The 24171-nt window shown below is 41.4% G+C and overlaps 1 protein-coding gene across 2 annotated transcripts in view; it reads right to left on the bottom strand.

Moving 5' to 3' along the window:
* unc5db (unc-5 netrin receptor Db) overlaps positions 1-24171 on the bottom strand; it is a 591396-nt gene that overhangs the window by 4569 nt on the left and 562656 nt on the right. For both annotated transcript variants that reach the window (XM_079567276.1, XM_079567275.1), the window contains 2 exons: positions 16337-16501; positions 1731-1909 (listed from right to left, as the gene is read on the bottom strand). In XM_079567276.1, the coding sequence (XP_079423402.1) occupies positions 1731-1909; positions 16337-16501 (344 nt within the window). The remainder of the gene's footprint in view (positions 1-1730; positions 1910-16336; positions 16502-24171) is intronic.

Genomic DNA, 24171 nt, shown 5'->3' on the forward strand with positions numbered 1-24171 from the left:
GTCTGGTCTTTGTGCGTGCGCTCAGTTCCTTAAAACGACCAAAGATGTTGTTAGCATTTGGCTTCTCCCAATGTATTCCTATGGCTCCAAACTGGGGTAAGGTAAGGTAAGGTGATACTTTATTGATCTCACAGATGGAGAAATTGCATTCGATGAGAGAGCATCCGGCAGCAGCACCCATTCAGTGCGCACCACTCTTTTTTTTTTTCTTTGGTGAAAGATCGTTGTGTCGCGGCCGCCATCTTCACTGTTTTGGTCACAGGAGGAGCACTGGTTGATGGGAAATCCGTAGACGATGACCGCGGCGGTGGAGCTCTTGCGCTTGGCCACGATGTTCTTGGCCACACAGGTGTAGTTGGCCGTGTGGGACAGACGCGCCTGCTTGATGATCAGGTTGTGTCCACGGTGATGTAGAAGTTCCTGTCCTCGGCCGGGTCGATGATCTCGTTGTCCTTCAGCCACTCCACCCGCATGACCTTGGAGGATGGAGAAACTGTAGCTGCCCTCTGTCTCCTCTGATCACCTGAAACGGTGCACCGCCTCCTGGGCTTGTCCCCGTCTCAGAGCGTGGTGTCCTGCACTGGTCAGCTCCACCTCGTCCTTCCTCTTCCTCCTGCACAGCTCCCTCCACAGTCTATCACCATCTCCTCGTTGGTCTCTTTTGTTGTTTCCTGTAGCTCCTCTTGTGACGCCTCCTCCGTGCTGCAGGTGTGGGGGCTCTTGGTGCCTCTTCACTGTTCAGTGTCTTAGAAGAAGATGTTTGTAGATCTGATCGGGTGAAGTTGGAAGCTCTTCCACGGGCACGCACAAAGACCAGACAGGTACGTATCAACTCGTCTAAGCTCAGGCAAGAACATATGTCAGTATGGAAAAATGATGGTCTGTTCCTTTAAAACGTTCCTTTTGAACGTCACATCACTAGTCACTAATCAGACAGTATTTTCTATTGTAGCATTCCTTTTACTTGAGTGAATATTTTGGCCGCTCTACCCAGCTGTGGTTCTCAATAGGCTGCGTTCACATGACATCACACCATTGTAAAGAGCCTGTAGTTTAAAATGGAGGTGGAGGGCAACTGAAAACTGTATATATGGTAACTTCTAGTCTTATACTCTTAGTCTATTAGTAATTCCTCTGTAATTCCTGAGCCAATTCACATGAAATAAACTGTCACGAAGTTCAAAGTCATCTCTTTCCAGCACATGTGAACTGTGGTCTAATCATTTCCTCATTAAAGAAAAGTGGAGACAATACTTCAGAAACGTGTGCGTGATGTTGGCCAATAGAAAGGACTTTCAGCCAAAAGAATAATGTGACAGGTTTGTGAATCCAGTCACCATGAAATAATGATCAGGGAAAACATTTGGACATTTTCTTAATGGAAATTTCTTTCCTTTTCTATGCGATACAGTATTCTTATAAAGACTGACTGACTTTTCGAACAATTCAAATACTAAGAGTTTAAAAAAGTTAAAAGTTAGCCATGAACAAAGCACAGACTTGCTCCTTTGGCAGTGAATTTAAATGACATGAGGCTCTTTCTAACTGTGTCACTGGGAGTTTAAGATCTTTTTAGTCCATTCTTTTCATCTTTGCATTTAGTTTTAACACATCGACAAAAATACATGAACATCCGAGTCATAGTTTTCGTCTGATTAACTGCTTTGGATTCAGTTTGAGTCTAGTTCTCGACAGAGCCCCCTAGTGGTGGCGGGCGGCGCGGCGCTCACCGGTCCAGGTGCAGTTTCCGCGCCAGCAGCTGCCAGTCGTTGCCCTTGGCGTTGGCAGTGTCGAAGGTGGCGCAGATCCTCTGGTGGATGGACGGGGGGATTCGGAAGGCTCTGGGGCCCGACTGAGAGGTCACCGTGCAGTCCGACTGGGAGAAGAACGGCAGGGGCTCCTTCTCACTCTGAAAATAAGAAGGAATAAATATTAAAAAGGGGAAAAACGTGTCAGGGTCAGGAGGAGGGAGAGGGAGGTGGTGGAGGTCCCGCGAGGACAGAGGTGAGCGGAGGCAGATGGTCAAACATTCACAGGGTCACCACGAGGCAAAAAGAGACTTCATATTCTACGTCGGAGCGAAAGCAGTGGGGAGAGGCTCCGGGGCGGCTGGTTCACTCTATGTTGTTATGTTTTTGAGCAAGTCACTTCACCCATTGTACCACCACAGTGCTGCCCGTCAGCAAACATGCAGTATTTAGTGACCCAATATGAATATGTATCAAAAAGTACTTGGAGAAAATGTTACTTGAGCATTGTTTTGTAACTGTTTGAGCTGTTTTCATATCTGTTTTTTTTAACATCGATTCATATCTTGAGCAGTTTAAAACCTCTTAACCCCCACCTGAACCTATTTTTACCCAAATCGAAAATCTTCTGGAACAAAGCGTCAAAATAGTGACAAAAACGAGGATGAAAACGCAACAAAAAAAACAACAACAAAAGAGAGACAGAATGAGATGAAAAACAAAAAGGGAACCACTATAAAGCAACAAAAGAGCAACAAAAATGTGTCAGAAGAGCGACAAAAACAACAAAGGAAAAAAAAGGAATGAAAAAGCAACAAAAATGACAAAAACACAACCATTTTTTTCCCTTCGAAAATCAGACAAAAACGCTTAAAAAATGTGACAAAAAAGTTACGCTCAGTTTTCTAGGTCATTACACTGGCCTAAAGGCATTGAGAAGCGTTTATATTGGGGTAAAGCCAAACTGGAGAAAATGCACTCAGTGAAGGTAAGAGGTTTAGCAGTTTAAATTGATTTTCAATGAATAGTTACATCCCTAATAAAAATGTATTAAAAATATATATGACAAAACCCAAATTGCATATATTTTATGTGTCACATGAAGCTTTTGTAACATAAATATAGACTCACAGTGGCACAAGTAACTTTTTTAAAATTCAAGTCATTAAAATTGTACACAAGTAAAAAACAGTACTGAATGACATAACTCCTCTAATAAGGACAGTTTCTTCCCAAAGGTAAAAGTACCTCAGTACTACCTGCCTCTGGTTAGGCCTGGTAGAGCATTTTATAAACACGTTTCCAAAGTGCTGCACAAGGAGATAAGATATTTCACAATCTAAAGTAATAATGAAATTAAACCAATTATTCCCATCTGTAACTTCATAATAATAATAATAATGCCTTACACTTGTATTGCGCTTTACAAGCCTGTATTACCGAGTTTCTCAAAGCGCTACACTGTCGTCATTATTTATGCACTCCATACTCGGTGATGTTAAGCTACTGCTGTAGCCATAGCTGCCCTGGAGTAGACTCCGACCACCACCAACCACTCTCTCACTACAGTCACCCAGGCTTCCTGGTGTTACCAAACGGTCTCCCATCCAAGTACCGACCAGGCCCTTCCCTGCTTAGCTTCCGAGATCGGACGGGGTTGTGCACAGGCGGCATGGCCTTCAATACTTGAAGAGTTTCTGTAGCTTGACTTGAGTATCAGCAACTTGTTTGTTCAAGTTAATTAACCCATTCATGTATTCATGTTCTTCAGCTTCATCCGGGGTCGCAGAGGCTGCAGAATTCCCTCTCCACGCACACTTCCTCCAGTTAAATCCACACTCTCTCTCTGAGGGAGCGCCCAGCCGCCCTGTGAAGGAAACTCATTTTGACCGCTTGTATCCTGGATCTTGCTCGCATGACCACAGGTGAGAGTAGTAACGTGGATAGACCGGTGAATCAAGAGACTTCCTTTCGACTCAACTCCTCCTCCACGACTCTCCGTTACAGCGAACAAACCATAAAAGCCCATATTGTTGCACAACAATAAGACAGTGGTTGACTATATTTGTAAATGTGCAGGAACACGCACTACTTACGAGTTTTCAACTGACCTCACAGAGTCAAACGATACGTTTTTGTGTTACAGACGGCCGACAAGACATCTTACAGATAACAGCTGGACTAAAGCTTCCTGAAGTCTGATTAACGAATAAATCCAAGCAAAAGGCACATCTCCATCTGCTTTATGTCTCATATTCTGCTACATAAGTGGCCACTTGTAATAAAACTACAACCAAGTCTTGAGTAAACCAGGACAAATCTGACTGAAAACAGGGGTTAGGGTGCAACGAGCTGGAGAACCTTTTGTAATATCAGATCTTAATGTCATAGGAATAAGCAGAGGGCTATGGGCTGTTCCTGAAGCCGCTGTAATTGCGCGGGCAGTGCTGTTGTTGGTGGTTTCTATTATTTAGCTCAGTGCGATGGCCGCTCGTCCTCTGTAGCCAATAACCCCCTCGTATCCCCGACTCCTGTTTACTGCCTGTGACCATTCCACTCGATATATGTTTACAGCGCTGCGCTCCGGCCACATAACACCTGAGTACGGCCAATAAAGGCAGGCGTAATATGGGCACAAAGCAGAGAGCAGCGCGGTACTGCTCCTTCTACTCTATGGCAGTACGTACAAAATCCTTTCTCGTTCTAGAGAGTGATATGGACAACGTGCTATCATCAATGGAAAAATGAATTCACAAGTTTATCAAGATATTTTGCAGAAAAGCTTGAGGCCATCTGTCCAACAGCTGAAGCTCAACAGAGGATGGAGCTGCAACAAGACAATGAGCCAAAGCACAAAATAAGCTTCAGAATGGTTTCAGAAGAATAAAATGCATGTTCTGGAATGACCCAAAGTCCTGACCTAAACCTGATTGAGATGCTGTGATTCACACCAGACATCCGAGGAATCTCACTGAACTGTTTTGTTAAGAGGAATGGTCCAAGATTCATCCTGATCGCTGTGCATGTTTAACCTGCAACTACAGGAAACGTCTGGATGAAGTGATCGCTGCCAAAGGAGGGTCAACCAGCATTGCATCTAAGGGTTCACTTACTTTTTCCTCCCTGTCCTGTGACTGTCTACATGTTATGGCCAATACAAATATAATAACATGTAAATGTTTGGGTGGTATTAGTTTAAGCAGATGCTGTTAACTCATTCTTGTGATTTTAATAAAGATCAGACCACATTTTATGACCAATTTAGGCAGAAATGTAAAACATTACACATAGGCTTCACAGACTTCACATACATTTAAAAAACAGTTCAAAGTAACAAATATCAACTCTTACACACTACTGTAAATATTAGATTTTAATTTTGAAAACAGTAGTACCTGTGTTGTTTATTCTAGCTTTTGTATAATACCTGCGAATCAGACCATTTATGTTTTGTTTTTTTTGTCTACTTTTTGTATTTGAAGAAAGGGGCACTTAGCATAAGCGTTGTCTTCATTGTGCTCCTTTTCAATCATGTATAAAAAAAGCATGTATAGTTGTTGAAAAGTGAAAACATGTAACTAACATGACTGAAATAAATAAATAAATAAATAAATAAAAATAAATAAAATACTTTTCCCTCCCACTGTAGGAATGAATGAAGGCTCTTATATTGCATTTTTGACTAAATAAGCAGGCACTACTTCCTTAAATGTGATTAAAATCCTGCATTATTACATGACGGATTAAAGACGTGTGTGTAAACTAGATTGCGTGATTTGAAAGTAAAACAGGCCGTGGACAAAACGTGCTCGGTGTAAATGAGGCCTAACTAAATGAGTGTGTTCAGAATACATATTTAAAATAGCTATATTTTGATTAACTGTATTCCTGTACAGTTACTATTTCATTTGAGAGTACTTAGAATAGATTTACTTTCCTAAAACCAGTGGAACACATTGCAGTACTCACTCATAAAAGTTTCAGTTTCATATTCATAACAATAAGATAATGAAAAAGAAAAAAAAAAAAACAATGGAGGAAAAGTGTAGGTCTTCTACGTCCTTCTGGGCTGTGGCCATTTGCAAAGTGCTTTTTAAGTTTAAGTGTAGCCTTAACGTTTTCTTCAACATACGCTGCTTTTATCCATGATTACATCAAGGTGCAAGAATTAGTTTAGTTTAGTTTTTTTGAGCAGCTACATTTTCCTAATTTACAAGCACACATTAAACAGTCATAGATGCTCAAAAGGAGTAGGCTGAAGCAAGAAGATTATGAGCGCCTACCCAACATTAATCACATCATTATTGTAAGTATTCAGAATACAGTACTGTGTAGTATTTTGTAACACTGTCTCTGTCTGGCCGTGTAAATTGCAGCTCGTTATATCTTAAAGGGACTATACAGAGTTTAAAAATGTTAGTAACATGTATTTTCCTCCCCCTACATGTTCCAGCCATGTCCTAATGTGTAGAATGAGCTCAGACCTGTTCACGACAACTGCCTCTAAAATCCTGCACTGTCACTCAAAAAGTCATGCACGAGCTTAATATAGAAGGTGCTGTTACGTGTAAGACCTGAGGTGGCAGTAGTGAGAATAAAATGTCCAACTTGCATCTAGTCTCTTTAAAGTGCAGTCAAACATTAAGCGAAAATTACATGGAACTAATTTAGACCTTTCTTGAGTGATTTGTTGCAGAAACACTATAGAGCCTTTTAAGGAAATTAAACAAAGTCCTGTTATTTTAAGCTGAATACTTTAAAGTTGGCATGTCATGCATATGGAGTCTCAAAAGAGACTTAAAAAACCTGATTTTGGAGCCTCAGCTTTGACATTTTATGTTTACTAATTTAAAAATATGTATCTGTTAGAATTAAATAGTAACAATCAAACGCAGGGAAAAATAGCTGGTGAAGATCTTGCCTGGGTCTCCTCCTGCTGGCGGCTAAAGGAATCATTTTCTTAAAAAATAACTTCCTGGTTGGATACGGCGTGTGAGCAGCTCCAGCACAGAACGGCTCAGAATCGATTAAGTTGTATTATGGGCTTTAAAAACAGGTTTGGGTTTGAACAATGACACAATAGTAATGAGAAAGTACAGAACGAGGCGCTGACACCGTAGAAGAAGAAACAGCTAAATATAACAGCTTTGTCCGAGGATTCCTCAAAACTCTGTGAATGTTGTGAGAACAGACTCCAGGTCAAAGATGTGATCGTGCCGACGCTGCGGTGAAGGCATAATCACTAACTTCCCCAGTCAGTGCTCATAAAGTTATAGCTAAGTGAGTCTTGCGTTTCATTTCTTTGACAACTCCATAGGGACAAATGTGGCCCAAAGTCCAATATTGAAAGTTTATCTTGCCTTTGCACAGACTGTGTACTTTCCGGCTCTAGACGTCTGAGCGCTTACATAATGTTTGTCTTCAAAACAGACTCTCCCGGAAAAGTCACTCACTGGTGCGGTTTCTCTATTTGAGCAGAGAAATAAAGTTGTCCACAGACTCAGAGGCAGCACATTAGCGACTTTTATGAGTTTGACATTGTACATAGGGACTTTATGGTGACTTCGAAGGCCTCAGAAGTCATAATGAGACGGCTGTGTCATCTCTCTGCTCTTCTCTGGTCTTTGGTTGTGTTGTGTGTGGTGGATAATTTCAGGGTTGAAAGTAAATAAAATGAATTGTGCCAAAATGAAGGCCTTTAATGTCATTACAAGCATCAACTTGGATTCCAGCTGTATATTTCTTGGAAAGCGCGATTATTTTCCTGCATAATTTCATCAAAAATACAAAGATTATGGTCCAAAAAGCATTTAACTTTTGTTTTCTGCCCAAATGTGTCCAATTCTTTTAAATGTAGAATAATATAATATTGATAAATGAATTTCGCAGATTTTTTGCTGTTGTGGCATTAAATAGTATTAAATGTGACTTGTTGCTACAACCCTGTACTTGTGATTTCTTGTTTTGAGACTTTGCTGACACACTGAGTGCCGCGCTGTTTTGGGATTTAGCTATAGAGTGCCAACAATCCAGACAATTTTTCATGATATTTGTGGCACCACAGCGTATTCTATGTTATAGCTATGGACAAATGCAAAGGCTCATTTGAAAGACAAGAATCTCAGCTCTCCGTGGTGAACACAGTCTAATTCTACGTGCTTCGGTTCCTGAGAAATCTAAGCTAAACAGAGGCTAGTTTTGATCAAAATCCTGGAAACAGAGATAAAAAAACAGGGTTTTATGAAACACTCTCCTTTCTGATTAACTCGTCTCTCCTCCTCTCTGGATGGACATTAATGTTATGGGAAGAGGCAAAGGCCTAAATATCTCTGTTTCAAGTCAATTTTAACGACAACATTGTTGACACGTTTTGAAACACTGTGTTTAGGGCTGTCGCGATAATTACTATATAGATTTATCGTTCAATAAATGACAGATAAATGATACATTTTTGGGCTCAATATGTATCGTCTGTACATTTCTTAGCATTTCCACCAGTCCTTTTTAAATTGAGTTTCATTATATTTCATGTTTATTACAGCTTGTGTGGTGTTTTAGGATGATGCTCTTTTAGAACAAAGGTTTACAATCATTTTTATGCCTGAGAGTTGACAGTATCTCGTATCGTTAGAGTCAATATTATTGTTGCAATACTTACCTGCCTCAATGTATCGAACTTGAAATTTGTTATGACAGGCCGACGTGTGTTGCCGGCGATCGATCGCTTTTAATCTCGTGTGCATTTAAACAGCCTGGTTCTCGGATTGAAGATTTAGCCCGATTGGACCGATTTTTACCATTTTGAAACTAAAACAAATGGTAAAATTTCAACTGTTTTGATCTTAACCTGGGAAGCCGCTCTGCTTTGTCTAACGTGCTCCAGAGAGTAAGAGAGAAGTGTCGGCTCTACAGCTTTACAGCGCAACACCACGCCCCCTCGCACTAAAAATAAATCTATTTCAGTTCTGTTCATCACAGAGCTACCAAAATCACACATAAGGTGTATTACAGTGTCTAGTTTCATAATAAAAAAAACGCAATAACTAGTTTTTCCGTTTTTAGCACTCAACGTGTTAAGGGAGACACTACTTTCAGTTTTTTTCTCATCATGCAAACAAAAATATCTACTTTTCACAATTACATGTTTAATTGTTTCTGATTCAATGTTTACCCAGAGATTTATTTGGGTGATTGTCATTCCAAGGGCCATTTTCTCAAAAGGAATTTTCTCATTTTCTTATTGGTGCGACAATATCTCCACTTAAGTAACACCTGCGGACTTCAAAATGTCCAGCCTTGGACTGAAAATATTTTGAGTTTTTTTTCAAATATATATCTAACCTGATTTATTGAGTTTTCAATTAAAAAAAACAGAGCATTTCCCAAAAAATAAAATTTCAGATTTTCCCACTAATAAACAAGATCCAAAATCCCCTCTGAACATTTTTTTGTCACCAAAAATATGGCACATTTTTACCCATAAAAGGCTTTTCTGACAACAGAAAATGTCAGAAAACTTGCAACACACATTTTTCCCCTCATAGTTATGTCAGTAATCTACAGCAAAACTTTCAAATTGATATGTCTACATCTAAAAGCTTCTATATTCGCCTGCAGTGCCTTGCATTAAAGAACCAACAGAGCTGAAGGATTAGTCTCGTCTGCACATTACAGACCTATAGAAAGTCTTATTTTCAATAGTGCTGTAGTTATAAAGTCAAAGTGTGGCAAAAAAAAAAACCCGGCGGCCTCTCGCGTTCTGCGCTTCGTTTAGTCCAAATTAATTGCTTTCGTTTCAATGCGCTGAACTCGAGTAACTTTGGGCGAGGCAGTAATTAAAAACACACAATAAATTTAGGAACAACTTGTAAAATCAGTGAAGTTGTTGTAGAAATTTAAATGGCTCCAATCTGCGGCAACAGATGCTGGTGCCACGCGTGGAAATTTGGGAAATCAATTCAGCGGAAAACAAGTTATAGAAACGGCTGGTTTTCTCCCACGACTCGACGACTATTTTAATGGCTTTTCTACACAAAGAAGTCTTACTTTATCTTGTCAGTGAGTTACGGTTTGTTGGACACTGTCGGAACATGCATGTAAAGAGCGAACGCACACACACACTGCAGCGTAGTTCACGAAGAATTTTCTCCTAATTGGAAATCACGCTGCAATTAACTATCCATGTTTGTCGTAATGGGAACCTACAACATTCAAATACTATACATGATGGCCTCAATTACACAGCCAGAACTAATTGAAAAGACGGTTCATTGGAGTGGATTCCAGATGTTTTAAAGGATCTGTATCATGCTATTTTAGCCATTCCAAAGTAAAGTGTAGGCATTTATATGATATATTGTACCTCTACCACTATGGAGCAGTGTTAATTTCGTCGACTAAAATATTGAGTCTTAATTTTAGTCAAAGTGTTATTTTTGACGACTAAAATTGGGCTAAAACTAAATTAAATGTTTCTCATGAGACTAAAACTATGACTAAAATGTCCAGATATTTTAGTCGACCAAAATAAGACTAAATAAAAATGAAAAGGAGAGACTAAAATCATCCAAACTTCTACTGACCGTCTGAGCTTTGTTCATGTGGAACAAAGCTCCATGTTGTTCAGCTCCATGAAGCAGAGGAACAAGTTAAATATGATTATAATTAATATTATCAATGCAAAGTCGACTAAATTTGTCTTAAATTTAGTCGACTAAATGTACTTGCAATTTTAGTCGACTAAAACTAGACTAAAATTGAAGATATTTTTTTGACTAAAACTAGACTAAAATCAAATTACATCTTCGTCAAAAGACTAAAACTAAAATAAAATATGTTGTCAAAATTAACACTGGCTCCAGTAAAATATATTTTGATAAAAAAAATATCTATAAAAAATACTATTGAGGAAACTTTTTTCAATTTACCACGTGTCCATTTACCACGTGGCTATAATAATTTGTTTATATCCTGATCTCTATGGAGCACTCATTTTTGTGATACATATAAGTGTTGGAGTCTGGAGGTATTCTTTTAACCTGGAAGACACAACGCTTGGATTCAGTTAACCCCGCCCCCTCTCTCCGCTCATTCAACTTTACCGTAGTCGAAATATAAATATCACAGCAAAAAGTTATTTCACGATGCAGTTATAAGGAGGTGACATCTGCAACACAGCTTCGTAAATGGCTAACACACACAAGCTAACACGCCTTTTGATTGCCTCACCGCTCTGTCCTGGCTGCTCCATCATCGGGTGTTTGCAAAATGGGACTTGCGTTGGTTATAAAAGTTAATCCACTTTGATTCTGGCGAAGGTTCACCAAACATCCATCAAGAGACAGTCACAGAAAAACACTATTTTGGCTGAGAGTCGCTGAATCCCAGAGAGACATTCCAACTTCTAGCGAGTGTCCTCTTCTTTAGGAAGGTTGAATAAAGTCTATCCTCTCGTAGCCAAACACGCATTTTCGCCACATTATCGTTAGGTAAGAAAAAAGAACAGGTGTCCAGAGTAGGTTAGAAAGAGCTCCTTCACAGCTTTCAGAGCAAACATGACATCTGTTCAGACGCTCAGAGGGTGCGTTTGTTTTCCCTGCAGGGGCAGTGTGGACGAATCAGGCACTTCCCTTTTTTTTTTCTTACGACAGAAATAATGTAAAAGCTGTTATACAAATAAAAATCAGGCCGTAAGCATAGAATTAAGACAATACAGACGTCGAGCACTTCCGTTCCGCTCTGACGACACAACTCAGCAACTCAGTCGTTTACCAGGAGAGGGCGGAGCAGCTGCTCAGAGAGCAGGATTCAGGAGAATTGCTGAGAACTGGGGTATTTTTGATAAGGAAATAGCATAACAACATGTCTAAAAGCTCCAAAAAGTCGATTTTGCATGATATAGGACCTTTAAAGTGGACATATCCTGCATATGGGGTTTGATAATCGACTTAAACACATTATTTTGGACTTTCAGTTTTGATGTACGGCTTGGTTTACAGCTTCAGCTGAAACAGAATGGCTCAGATTATTGGCTTTAAAAATGTAGAGAACAGTTTTGGGGGCTACAGGACACCGTAGAAGAAGAAACAGCTTAACTAAACAGGATTAACTCGGAAATGAAACTTTTTATGAGGAAAACAAATCTTTTCATTATTGTGTATAGTGACCCAGCAGGTTTCTTGTAGGTGTTCACTACTAAGGGCAGGTGAAACAATTGACCCTGTAGTGTTGTAGAGGCCTCCGTGATGGAAAGCAGAGGCGCCATGCTAACCATGAATAACGCGGTTTGGTCACAAAAAGGTCAACTACGCACAAATATCAAGGTTTTTTCCACACAAAAAAAAGTTCCGTAATGCACCGAGAGGTTATAAAACGGCTCGGTCTACCATCTGAGCCACTGTCGCCCCTGTTTGCTACAGTAGAAAGCAGCATTTCTCCAGTGAAAGCACTTGCTATGACCCAGTTCATACAGAAGCATCCTCTTGTATCTTGTGCCTGATGTATCCAACATATGTTTTTCTGTTTGCCTCCTGCTCACGGCCCATATGTACAGCATGATGTGGGTGAGAGGAGCGAGGAGCAGCTGTCAGGAGCCCATTCACACCTGTTCAAAGACATACTGTGCTTTCTGTTTTCTCCTACAGCACTTGAGGTGGAAATACACAGGCTAAGAGTTCATTATAATCTGCCAATGCATGTGAACTACAGAGTGAACTACAGAGTGAACTACAGAGGGAACTACAGGATGAACTATAAACTAAGTTACTGAGCGAATGAGCCACACGCAGTGTTCAATAGCAGCGGTCTAAAACTTTTTATCTGTTTAATTAAAGATACGAAGAATATAGAGAGAGCTATTTCTGTTGTAAGTCCAATCAATCAAACTTGGATTTTCTTGACTTAAAAATGTTAAAATATAAGTATTTTCATCCCCCTACACGTTCCAGCCATGCCCTAATGTGTAGAATGAGCCCAGACCTGTTCACCACAACTGCCTCAAAAATCCTGCACTGTCACTCTTAATTCGGGTCCGAAGTGCCGTCATGCACGAGCTAATATAGGGACTGCAGTTACGCGTAAGACCTGAGGTGGCAGCAGTGAGTATAAAATGACCAACTTGCATCTAGTCTCTTTAAAGTTGACGTTTTGCTTCAATGTGCAGAATCTAGCTTCTTCAAAAGGTCAGTGACTTTGTCCCACACATGACAGTGCACAGGTGTTTGAAATGTCCACAGTTAAAAGGCAATCTTTGCCAAATTCGTATTCGTATGTTTGTTGATTATAAGTCAAATCAATCAAACCAGCGACATTTCTATTTTTCACTGAAAAGCCGACGTTTGCCACAAAACATGCAGAACTTAAAGGGAGGCCTTATAAAATGTTTCAGTCATGTTGTGCAAGGAAGCATTTTCTACATTTAGTTAATTTTTGGCATGTTGCAATTTAGAAGTGATCGCTTCATGTTCATGCGGGTAAATGTTTTTCTTGAGAGTCACATGATGCCTCCCACGTGAGCCCTCTGGGTATTTAAAGAGACAAGATGCAAGTTGGTCATTTTATACTCACTACTGCCATCTCAGGTCTTACGTGTAACTGCACCTTCTATATTAATCTCGTGCATGACGGCACTTCGGACCCGAATTAACACCATTTTGAGTAACAGTGCAGGATTTTAGAGGCGAATTGTGGTGAACAGGTCTGGGCTCATTCTACACATTAGGAAATGTCTGGAACATGTAGGGGGAGGAAAATACTTGGTTTTATCATCATTAAACTCCGTATAGTCCCTTTAGCGCACCTGCAAGTAATTCATTCACACAATTGCCCTGATGAAGACACGTTTGTCGAAATGTGTGGGCAGTTTTTAAGGCAAAGCAAGTTTATTTATACCGTGCATTTCGTACACAAGGCAACTCAATGTAGAAAAGTGTTTAATAGTTTTGTCCTTGTTCTAATACAGGACTTACATTTTTTGATACTATGGAGTGCCTCCTAAACTTTTTTGATTGCATTCCACACTCACTAGCCAGTCACCTTTCTGCTTTCAAAGCCTAAGATGTGTTTGACATCATTATTAAAGCAGTACTAAGTAACTTGTTTACCATAATAAATCCTTTTCGTCGTCCCTCTGGGGGTAATACAAGTGTTAATGGGATGATTGGGGGGTCTTTCATCGCCCCCTGGTGTCTCTGGCCAGAAAACCACACTTGCAGCTTTCCTGCTACCGGGTCGGAGCCACCGATACACACTAATCAATTGAATTACGAATTAAGATGAGGCTAGCAGGCTAACGGGCAAAGCTACCTGTGGGCTAGCGCCACTTAAACAGTATTTACAGCCACGTTTGAGTAAAAAAAAAGATCTCCATTGTGTAATTGGATGTACAATATCCCTCTCTCCCTTTGTCTTTTCTGTCAGTGTAGTATTTACTCTCACAGACAATAAATGAGTAAAAAAAACACAACATGCTACGACACCTGCAGTGGCGCCTCTGGCCTATAGGGGCATCAGTTGCTTAGTACTGCTTTAAAGTATACCCCCATCTTAAAGGGGGGGTATTATGCAAAATCGACTTTTTCAAGCTTTACATCATGTTATTAAGTCATTCCCTCATTAAAAACATGCCTGAAGTGTTGCCTTAGCACATTCACGTATTTTCGAGTAATCTGTAAAAACTCCGATGGCGGCCATTTTAGGGATAAAACGCCTGATTCCTTCAGGAAACGCCTCCGACCTCCAGGATACGCCTCCAACCTTTCGTCACCAGCCGAGTAACCAACCACTGCCCCTCAGCAGAACCCCCTCCCCGCAGTGTCTAGCCCTAAGATGTAAACAGAGTCATCATGGAGGATTAGCTTCATGTGTTGTGAACCGGAGCCACAGCAGACTTTTACAAAGACACATCAGTGTTTCTGTTACCGAAACACCCAGGATTAAAACCGGTGACAAGAACACTTATTTCAGTGTCTGGTTCTGCGCTGGGCCTTGATGATGCACAGAGCCTCCAGAGAAAGCTAATGCTAAGCTAAACCTCGAGTCATCACGTGGAAACGAGAAATATGCACACATAAAGTCAATAAAACCACCACACACATAAAGAACCGTTTAACAATGATCACACACGGAGCCTGGCTTGTTGATTTGGAAGTTTATTGCTCACATTTCATCTACAATGGGTCATAGCCGAGTGGCTTTCTCCCGGAGCTAACAAGCTAGCCGCGACAAGCTAACGGGAAAATTCACTGAATACAAGCAGCATATTATGCATTGAAAACGTCACTAAAACAGGCAACTGCTTGAAGCAGCCTTTATGATGATCACACACGGAGCCTGGCTTGTTGATTTTGTAGTTTATTGCTCACATTTCATCTACAGTGAGTCGTAGCCGAGTGGTTTTCTCCCGGAGCTAAGGCACTATTAGCCACGACAAGCTAACAACCTTCACCTTCACAACATTCATTGAAAACAGGCAGCATATTATGCACAAATAACGTCAATAAAGCAGGCAACTACTTGAAGCAGCCTTTACGATGATCACACAATGAGCCTGGCTTTACACATTTGTGGTTTATTGCAGACTTTTCATCAACAATGAGCTGTAGTCGATTATAACAAGCTAACGGGTAACCTCGAAAAACCACTGTCCACCTGCACAGATAATGTCCGTCTTTGAATCGTATGGGCTCCTGCAGATCGTGGTGTCGTCCATGGGGGTATAGTTAGAGATCCATAGGGCATGGCAGATGCAAAGAGAAGCCTCCAAACAGCAGTTATTTTTCAGGCTAGAGCCCCTTCCAAGCGTCCGGTGTGGAAGGTTTGTCTCCAAATAATATCCTGTGTGGCCATTGTTCACAAAGTGATAAACAGTAGCTCCTTTCCAACAATAAAAATTAAAATGCACCGATCGTAGTTTCAATACAGTTGAGACAACGAGCGCAGTGTTGTTGTGATGCCACAGACAGCGTGTGGAGGGGGCGTGTCAGAAAGGGTCAGAGGTTCTTAAAGAGACAGGGGCCTATTTCAAGTCTTTCGCTACCGCCATTTTGAAAGAGCAATTTTATACAAGGCAGTTATTCTAATTTACTGCATTTACAGACCAACAGAAGGTTTCGTCATCATTGTAGTGTGCCATAGACTGGTGCTATGTGGCTGAAAAAAGCATAATACCCCCTCTTTAAAAGACACTAGCGACTTGGATGTATTGACCTAAATGTTGGCAGTATCCAGCCAGTTCAGAACAGAAAGAAAATGCATCTAGAATGCATCAATAAATGAAACGTCTGTACACATGTAGAAAGCCTTTGGGAGCTACTTGGAAAGAGACGGACTTTGCAAAGTTCAAACCGTCTGATTTGTTTACCACACTTGCATTGCATCGCACTAGAATCCCATCACACTTGGTAAAAACGCAGCACTTTTCACAGGTACCGTGTGATGACTGTTCCTTTCGCTCTATTAATACACAATACAGCAGTCCCTGTGGAGCCGTCCTCTGTCAGCGGCCACTCTGCAGCAAGGTTACCTAAAGGTTGAGTTAGCAGAGCCCACGCCCCCCCTCCCCTCTCTCCCTCCCCTCACCCCTCACTCACCTCCGCCACGGCCGTGTACACCTGCAGGATCTGCTCGTGCCCTTTGACTTGCCGGACGCTGATTTTGCAGGAGAGCTGAGCGGTGGCCGGGCTGAATCTCTCAAGGGAGAAGGCACAGTGCAGCGGCGACTGGTTACTGCACCACACTTGGGAGAAGGAGAATTCCTAGAAGACGGAAAAGAGAAACAGAGATGGTGGTTTGTGTTTAGTAATCAACAAACATCTCTTTGATTTAATTGGTTGAACAGAGAGTTAAGTTCTATAGTGATCATTCAGAGACCCTGGGTTATGAAAAGTACTTCTTGTGAGGTGTCTAAAAAATCCCAACTGATAAAGAACATTTTCGCAACGCAGAATCTGAAAATGACATCAGTTTTTCTGTGTCAGGTAAGGTTGATGTGTTTCTAATCTAATTCTAATTCTTTGACTTCTGTAAAAAAAACATACCTTAAGAGGCTGCTTTCAACAACATGTCTGTCATATTTTTTCTAAGAAAGTGAACTTACATATAAGAAGTGAACTTACGTATCAAATGATAAAGTAGAGGTCTAAGGCCAATGCCCATATTTTTGCCCAATATTTGTAAAAGTCTGTAATCCTGTGTCAGTGTTGATCTGTGACAGTAGGGGGCGCTTTATTAGTGACATTCAGGACATTCATGTACTTCAGAGGGAGCTTGTTTGAAAGTCAATCAGCTGACAAAAAACAACAACAAAATGGTAAGTCTCTATCTCTTATGGTTCCGACATTATGAGCAAAAGTCTAAACATATACAAACTGCAATCCGAGCCTCCTAGGACGACAAACTTATGACCGGTTTCCATTGCGATGTTTCTCTGCTCCCTTGAAGCCTCGGAAGTTGGAAAAGACCCATTTTAAAGCCCATTCCAATGCAACTTTCTGTTCTGGAGACATTTATATCGTCTTGGCCGATGTAGTAAAATACCCAGATATTGGTTGACCTCTTAATAAAACGTGCCTGTGTGTAGCATTTCATGAACTGTCACCAACACACGCTCATTTGTAAGCACAGCCGCTTTGTACCAAAATATATTCACAAATGCCATTTATTTTACAACCAGCCCCAGTCTCTCCCAAATGGGGGACAGACTCAATAGTATAAAGACAATACCCTGCAGCAACATTTGGCCGAGGGGTTAAAAAAATGGACCTGATTGAGCAAAACCAATGTGATTTTTTGGATTCATCAAAACTCTCCTAAATCAACTCACAAAACTTACCAACACCAAATGTGTTGCAAACCAGTGTTATATTTCATTTTATTAAAAGGCAGTAGTCTATAAAAGAAATTATGTTGTGCCAGGTTTGAGCAAAAATGCTAATTTCCACCCACAGTTCCTGGATAAAGACACATTTTGCACAAAATCATTCACCATCATTTTTCTTGCATCTTAAAAAAAACAACTTCATCCCTGGAACTATCAAACTCTCAGACACTTTTAGTTTGTTGTGACAGTAACCACAGTCTTCCAAAGGCTTTACAAGAGATAGACGATTGACCAAATGTGGTTTTGCATCTTGGTACACAACAAAACCACATCGGCGATGGGCAAAGGTCGGTTTGTCAAAGTCTGACCAATGTGTGATTTGGAAGCAACAAGTTCCAAATCACAAATTAGTCCTTCAAGTAGCAACCTGAAGGACTAATCTAATAGAGAACAAGTTTCTGAACAAGTAAACAAGAAGTGGCAAAGTAAAAAAGTTGGACCGCCTTCAGCTTTGATCACAGTACGCGTTCGCTGTGGACGTTGTTTCAAAAAGCTTCTGCGATGTCAAAGGATCCAGAGAGTGTGACCAGTGGGCCAAGTCTTCTCTGAACTCTGTGGCGGCCAATCCATGTGTGAAAACAATGTCTCTCTTTCACAACGTGAGCCCGATGAATCCTGGCGTTGTCGTCTTGGAATATGCCCGTGCTATCGGGGAAGAAGAAATCCGTCGATGGAATCAGCTGACCTCATTCTTTGGGCATGTAGTGTTGCTGAACCTAAACCTGAGCAACCTCAGATCAGAGCAGTTGGTTGAATCCAGGCCCTGAATCCAAAACCTGATCAAGCCGGAACTGCATCGGCTAAAAAGGGTGAACAACATCAATGTTTTTGCTGACATAATGAAAGAAAACACATAACTGCAGCTCTTTTTCTTCATGGAACCATTGTCAGTGGATCATAAGTCTTCATAACATTTCTTTTAATATGTATGTACAGGAAAGTTTCAGATTCTTAAAATGACAGTTATCAGATTGTTTTGATCATAATTTCTGCTTCTTTGCCTTGTTTAATACTTATTCAACAAAATGTTGTACATTATATAATATTTTACAAGTCCAAGTTGGATTTGGGCCATGGCTTGTCATCCAAGGGTGATTGCAGGTCTTGACGCCATGTTTTAGTTGAGAACCACTGGTTTAGGCGATTACAGTCTATTTGAGGATTGTACTTTTATCAAATGTCCCAAAACGCTCATCTGGCGAGTTCGGAAACCCAACGTGGTCAGAGCCTGTTTAATTCTCAAGCAGTTCATCCCGGGAACCATGTCCCTTTTGACCGATGAAACAGAATGTAAGGTAAAACTACACATCTGGAGAACTTTTCCACCTTGTTTCTTTTCCTGAAGCCCAAGGGCTTGTTGAAAACAAAGGTGATGAATAAAATAAAAATGATCCGCGCAGCTGAATTGAAAGGGGAAGGTTCGCGTATGGAGGGATTGTATGTTCATCTTGAAGAATCCTCGCGCATTACGGCTTTTTTTTTATTGCCACCGCCATGAATGACGTGCAAATGCAAAAACAATCTAAATGCCACCGTGGGCGACCGGAGCGGCGTATTGTACTGTTTCCATGTGAGTCTCGGTCACATGCACCACCGCCTCATTCAGCGCGGCATAAAAGACACGCGCGCTTTGAAGCACCGCGCACTTATGTAGATCTCACCATTGTGGAGGAATAAAAGAGAGGTAAGCCGTGAAAAACAATATCTACGTTAGCAATACGTGGCTGGGATCGCGCAAGCATCGCGAAAGGCCAGCTCCGGCTTCCGTCTCAATCAGTATTACGTGTTTAGTATGAACTATTTTGAGTGAGAAAACTGCTCTAGAAGACAAAAAGATACTCTCAAGAGGATGTTATAATCAACATGATGCAAAGACCACACACATAAGGATTTTCTGCACGATCTCACTCGTATAACCCACAAACTAAACGATTTGGATGAATGCAAGACATGATGCAAGACCCGCACTGCCCCGCTCTGGGCTGGGACTGAGGTTTGGGACAGTTTAATGATGGGGACGTTGAAGCGTGACCTACTGTGTTCCACATTGTTTTACAAGATGCTTTTGTACATCTTTGCCATGTCTTTGTGAGGTTCAGTGGATTTTTTACTGCACAGTCTTCACTGGCCATGAAGGAAACTGCTTTTTTAGAGTAAACAAACAGCTAGCTGATGATCTAAAGGTCTTTGAACGGCATTTGAGGCATTTGAGACCTACACAGTGGATAAGTAGTGACAAGAATAAGAAGGAAGCAAAAAAGGGATAAACGAGGAGGTATCCGGGCAAGACTCACAGCTGAGCCACCCAAGCGTGATCGATGGGAAGGACCCCTGCGTTACAAGCTGGTAGCTTCATAGGGAGTCCATTTTTTTCACCATATAACATCATGAAGGATGTCTGGAACTTGGGAGTTTGCATGTTGTCCCCGTGTCTGTGTAGGTTCCCTCCGGGTACTCAGGTTTCTCCTACCTCAGGGGTCACCAACCTTATTTCAGCTGAGGGCTACTTTAACAGCATTAAGTTGTTCGAGGGCTACCAGTTAAAAACAAATCCTAAAGACTTAAACGTACACTGTTCACTTATAGGATATTGACCCCATATTATATTAAAATAGCTTTATTTTAAACTCATACTGAGTCACAAGAACCGAAATAACTGTAATTTTAAGAATTAGATTCAAGAAAATGAAGTGTTACACTTTAGAAAAAGTCCCAAGGGCTACTGGACATGCCCCAAAGGGCCCCTGGGTGCCCGCGGGCCCCACGTTGGTGACCCCTGTCCTACCTCCTAAAAACATGCCAGGTTGGCCCACAGCGGTGGTGCAGAGTCACAGCGTCTCAAGACTAACCCAACATCATATCTACGCAAGATCGTTGTACAATTATATAATGACAAGTCAGTCATTCATTCATTCATTAGGTGCGGTTTGTGACTGCTCTCTCTAGGGTGACCATATGTCTCGAAATCTAGGCAAATCTGGGCTTTTGTCCCTCCTTTAGTGAGGCAAAAGTACCTGCCTCATTAAAGACCAACAAATTCAGCCAATATGTCCCACCACCGTCACCGCGACCCATTGTCCGGCTTTAACTTTTTCTCTTACACGGACTAATTCTCCTGGAATCAACTCTTACACTACAGAGACTGAAAGCACGTTTCCTTAAAAAAAAAACTTGGATACACGAGGATGATACAAGCCGTACACAGAGGAGGAGGGCGGCAGCAGCAGGGGAGTGGAGTTATTAGACAAACAGAGGAGGAGAGAGGATGCGGAGCTACGCAATGTTTCTGGAGGTGCAGGTAAACGAATAAACACTAAGCATTGCCTGAAAATTAAGTTAAAACCTAGGCAATGGAATAACAATATATATCGTTTTTTTAACTCAGAAAATAAGCTGTCAAAACTTGCTTACATGTGAGCCTGCACTAATACATGACGGATTTGGACGTGGGCACGGTAGCACAGTTTTAGCGCCTCCGCTTCACAGCGAGAAGGTCCCAAGTTCGATTCCCACCAGGACGGGGTCTTTCTGTGTGGAGTTTGCATGTTCTCCCTGTGTCTGCGTAGCGGTTTTCCCTACCACTAAAAACATGTGCCAGGTGATTCTGACCACCAGCATGGCTCCACATCATGGAGATGGGTCCCTAGGCGCGGCACTGCCCTCGACCATTGCTCCTTACGGGTTGCCCCAGCAGCATCGAAGGATGGGTTAAAGGCAGAGAAAGGGACAAAAAAATATACAAAACATCACAGATGAGTCAACTTTTAAAAATCTGTTGTCTGCAAACTTGTCCAATAGGCTACAGACGCAGCAGCACGGGTCATTTCTGCAGATAATACATCAGAGACTGGGACTGTACTGACATAGGGATCTCTGCAAACCTTCAGGACAGAGACGAGAGCTGAAGTAAAGAGGCAAGAACGAACTCCAAATGCAGCAGTTCTGGAACTTATATCTGTCTTTCTCTCTCTTATAAAACAGACCCACTACCGGCACTTTATTTTCTCCGTGTTGCATTACACATTCATCCCCGCGCTAAATTATATCGGTGATCAGCGGAAACACTTAAAACACTCCTCTAAATCTACAGTTATAAGTTAGAAGAAACAAACAGAAATATTCCTGTTGAGAGGAGTGCGCAGAAACATTTTCCTAGTCGACTTAAAAAAACGCGATATCTCCATCTAAATAGCAGCTTTTGCTTTCGACCTTGTTTACGCCGCTGCAATTTCATTTGAACTCGCTTTCCTTTGTAAACCTTAATAAACGATAAATCCGATACCAATGCAAAGCAGTTGAAAGCGACACCTTTAAAGACTGTGGCTGCCTCTCTCTGCGGCGCGGACTCGGAGCCGTCAGCGTTATTTCCTCCTTCCAGATTGCAGTGGCAGCAGCAGCTTGCCGCCCGATGGTACGGTAAGCACGGATCCGGTGGCGAACGGGGAGCTTTGATGTATAATTAATTTGAATGGACACATGCGCGAGAGGAAGTCCTTGACCTGCTCCCGGCTTATAGTCTCTGCCGCATCTGCATATTAGAAGTGACCCACGGACCGGCGATAAGGCAGGCCCATTAGAATAGGCGGGAGGCGCGAGGATTTCCTGTAGGTTTAACCCTGGGAGCTTTGATCTGGCGGCACACATTAGGGGGATGGATGGGAGCGGGATGGGGAGAGGAAGGTGTTTTATTGATAGACTGGGGATTAGGGCCTGAATTGAAATCTTATTTTACCTTAATCTCCCCCGAACCTATGCAGTTCACTTACAAAAAATGAAGGATAATGAAAACCAAAGCCTGAAAATGGTGTTTATTATGTTAGAACTTCCATTTTCAAGCAGTGGAAGCAGGGGGTAGTGCAACATAAACTGTCAGGCGCAGTGCCAACTCATTTCTAGCGCTGGCATTACCTCCTTTACTATGACTTACGTGATGGTTTTGAGCGCGTTAGAGCTTAGCAGATGGTGAAGCGGATCGAGGTAGATTGTCATAGAAGCAGTCCCGATCAGTTTAAGACCAGTTGAAAAATGTAAAAATGAATAAATAATAATAATCACAATTTGTATGGTTGGATCTTATCAAGGTTCCAAATAGAACTTCAATATGCAACATGAAGGAATGGGAGTGAGACAAAAATACACTTTATAATGAAAACAGCAATTAAATTGGAACAGCCTGGTGCAGCTCATCAAAGGTTTAGGACCATATGCATTTAAAACGCCAAATCTGTGCAAAAAAAGTGGATTCTGTGTAATTTTCTGTCAGGTGTTTACATTGGCTACGTTTACATGGTCAGAAAAATCTGATAATTGGCGAAATCAGATAACCCATTTACATTCTCTTCAGAAATCAGAAAATCCAGAACTCTGGGTTCTACATGTGCCTGTGCAGATTTGGATTTTAAAGCAACTGAAATATCTCCCCTTAATCCGGCTCATCCTCATTTTCTCATAGGAGAGGTGCGGTTTACGATTGCCCATAGCCGTTTATTGAGCGCTAAGAATGTCTTGATACGATGTCCATAGCCAATCGTATCAGTTGTATCCGATGACGTATGACGTACCGGCTGTAAACTTTCGAGCTAAACTATTTAGAACTCGGTCTAAAGTTTGAGATTGAAAGATGGGGTCGCGTCTGCTGCTGTCATGTTGGATCTGTAAATAAAGCTTCCGTATGTTGAATAGTGCGTCATCGTCTTGCTGTCCCTCATTCTGTGATTAGTCCCCAAATCCATGCCAAGATTTGGCCATGGTCCCCAGACTGCTGTGAAGTTTGAAATGATTCGAGCGCACACAGCAGTCTGGGTACTCCCAGGCTAGCTCACCTGCAGAGCCAGGTGGAGGAAGTCCATACTTGGACTTGGAGTCAAAGTGCTGTCCATGTGGCAGCATCATCTTGAGCTTGGCATCCTAGTGCATAATTACAGCACAAACTGTGCTTCAACTTCTATTTAAAATGTGCGAGTGAAGAAAAGGGAGCGATGATTTAAACAGTAAATATTAGCTGGGACTTGAACTCGCACCACTGTGGAGTCTGCCATACGTGCAGCACCTTAGAAGCCGTTGGAAACACACTATACTTTCTCTACAAACAAATTCTAGACTTATTTCATGGATCACTTTTGTGTTTTTTTTATCTATGTTTTTTAATCAAAAATACTTTCAGTCTTTTCTTAATATCTTTTGATCTAGTTTGGCCTCTTTGCTGTATTTTCTTGGTTAGTTTATGCACACGTGTGGAAGATCAGAGGGAAATCAGATTATATGAGTATCAGATTACGTATACCAGTTTATGCTGTTTCATGTCACATCAATAATCTGAGAATTACAGAAATCATGACCGGATTTTTGGTCTGCATGTAAACATAGCCACTGTCATGACGTTCTGATGACACAGGCACAAAGGCTTCTCGCTGCTGAGCTGGGCCGCAGTAAGACAGTCCTTTTGAATCTCTTAAAAGATCCTGTTATGGAAATAAAAAGTAAAGTAGAAGACAGCCCAAAAAAAATCACCCACACTGAGCCGGAGGATCCGATTGTCCGTTAACA

The sequence above is a fragment of the Gobius niger genome (genome assembly GCF_951799975.1).
Source record: "Gobius niger genome assembly, chromosome: 1".
NCBI classification, from domain to species: domain Eukaryota; kingdom Metazoa; phylum Chordata; class Actinopteri; order Gobiiformes; family Gobiidae; genus Gobius; species Gobius niger.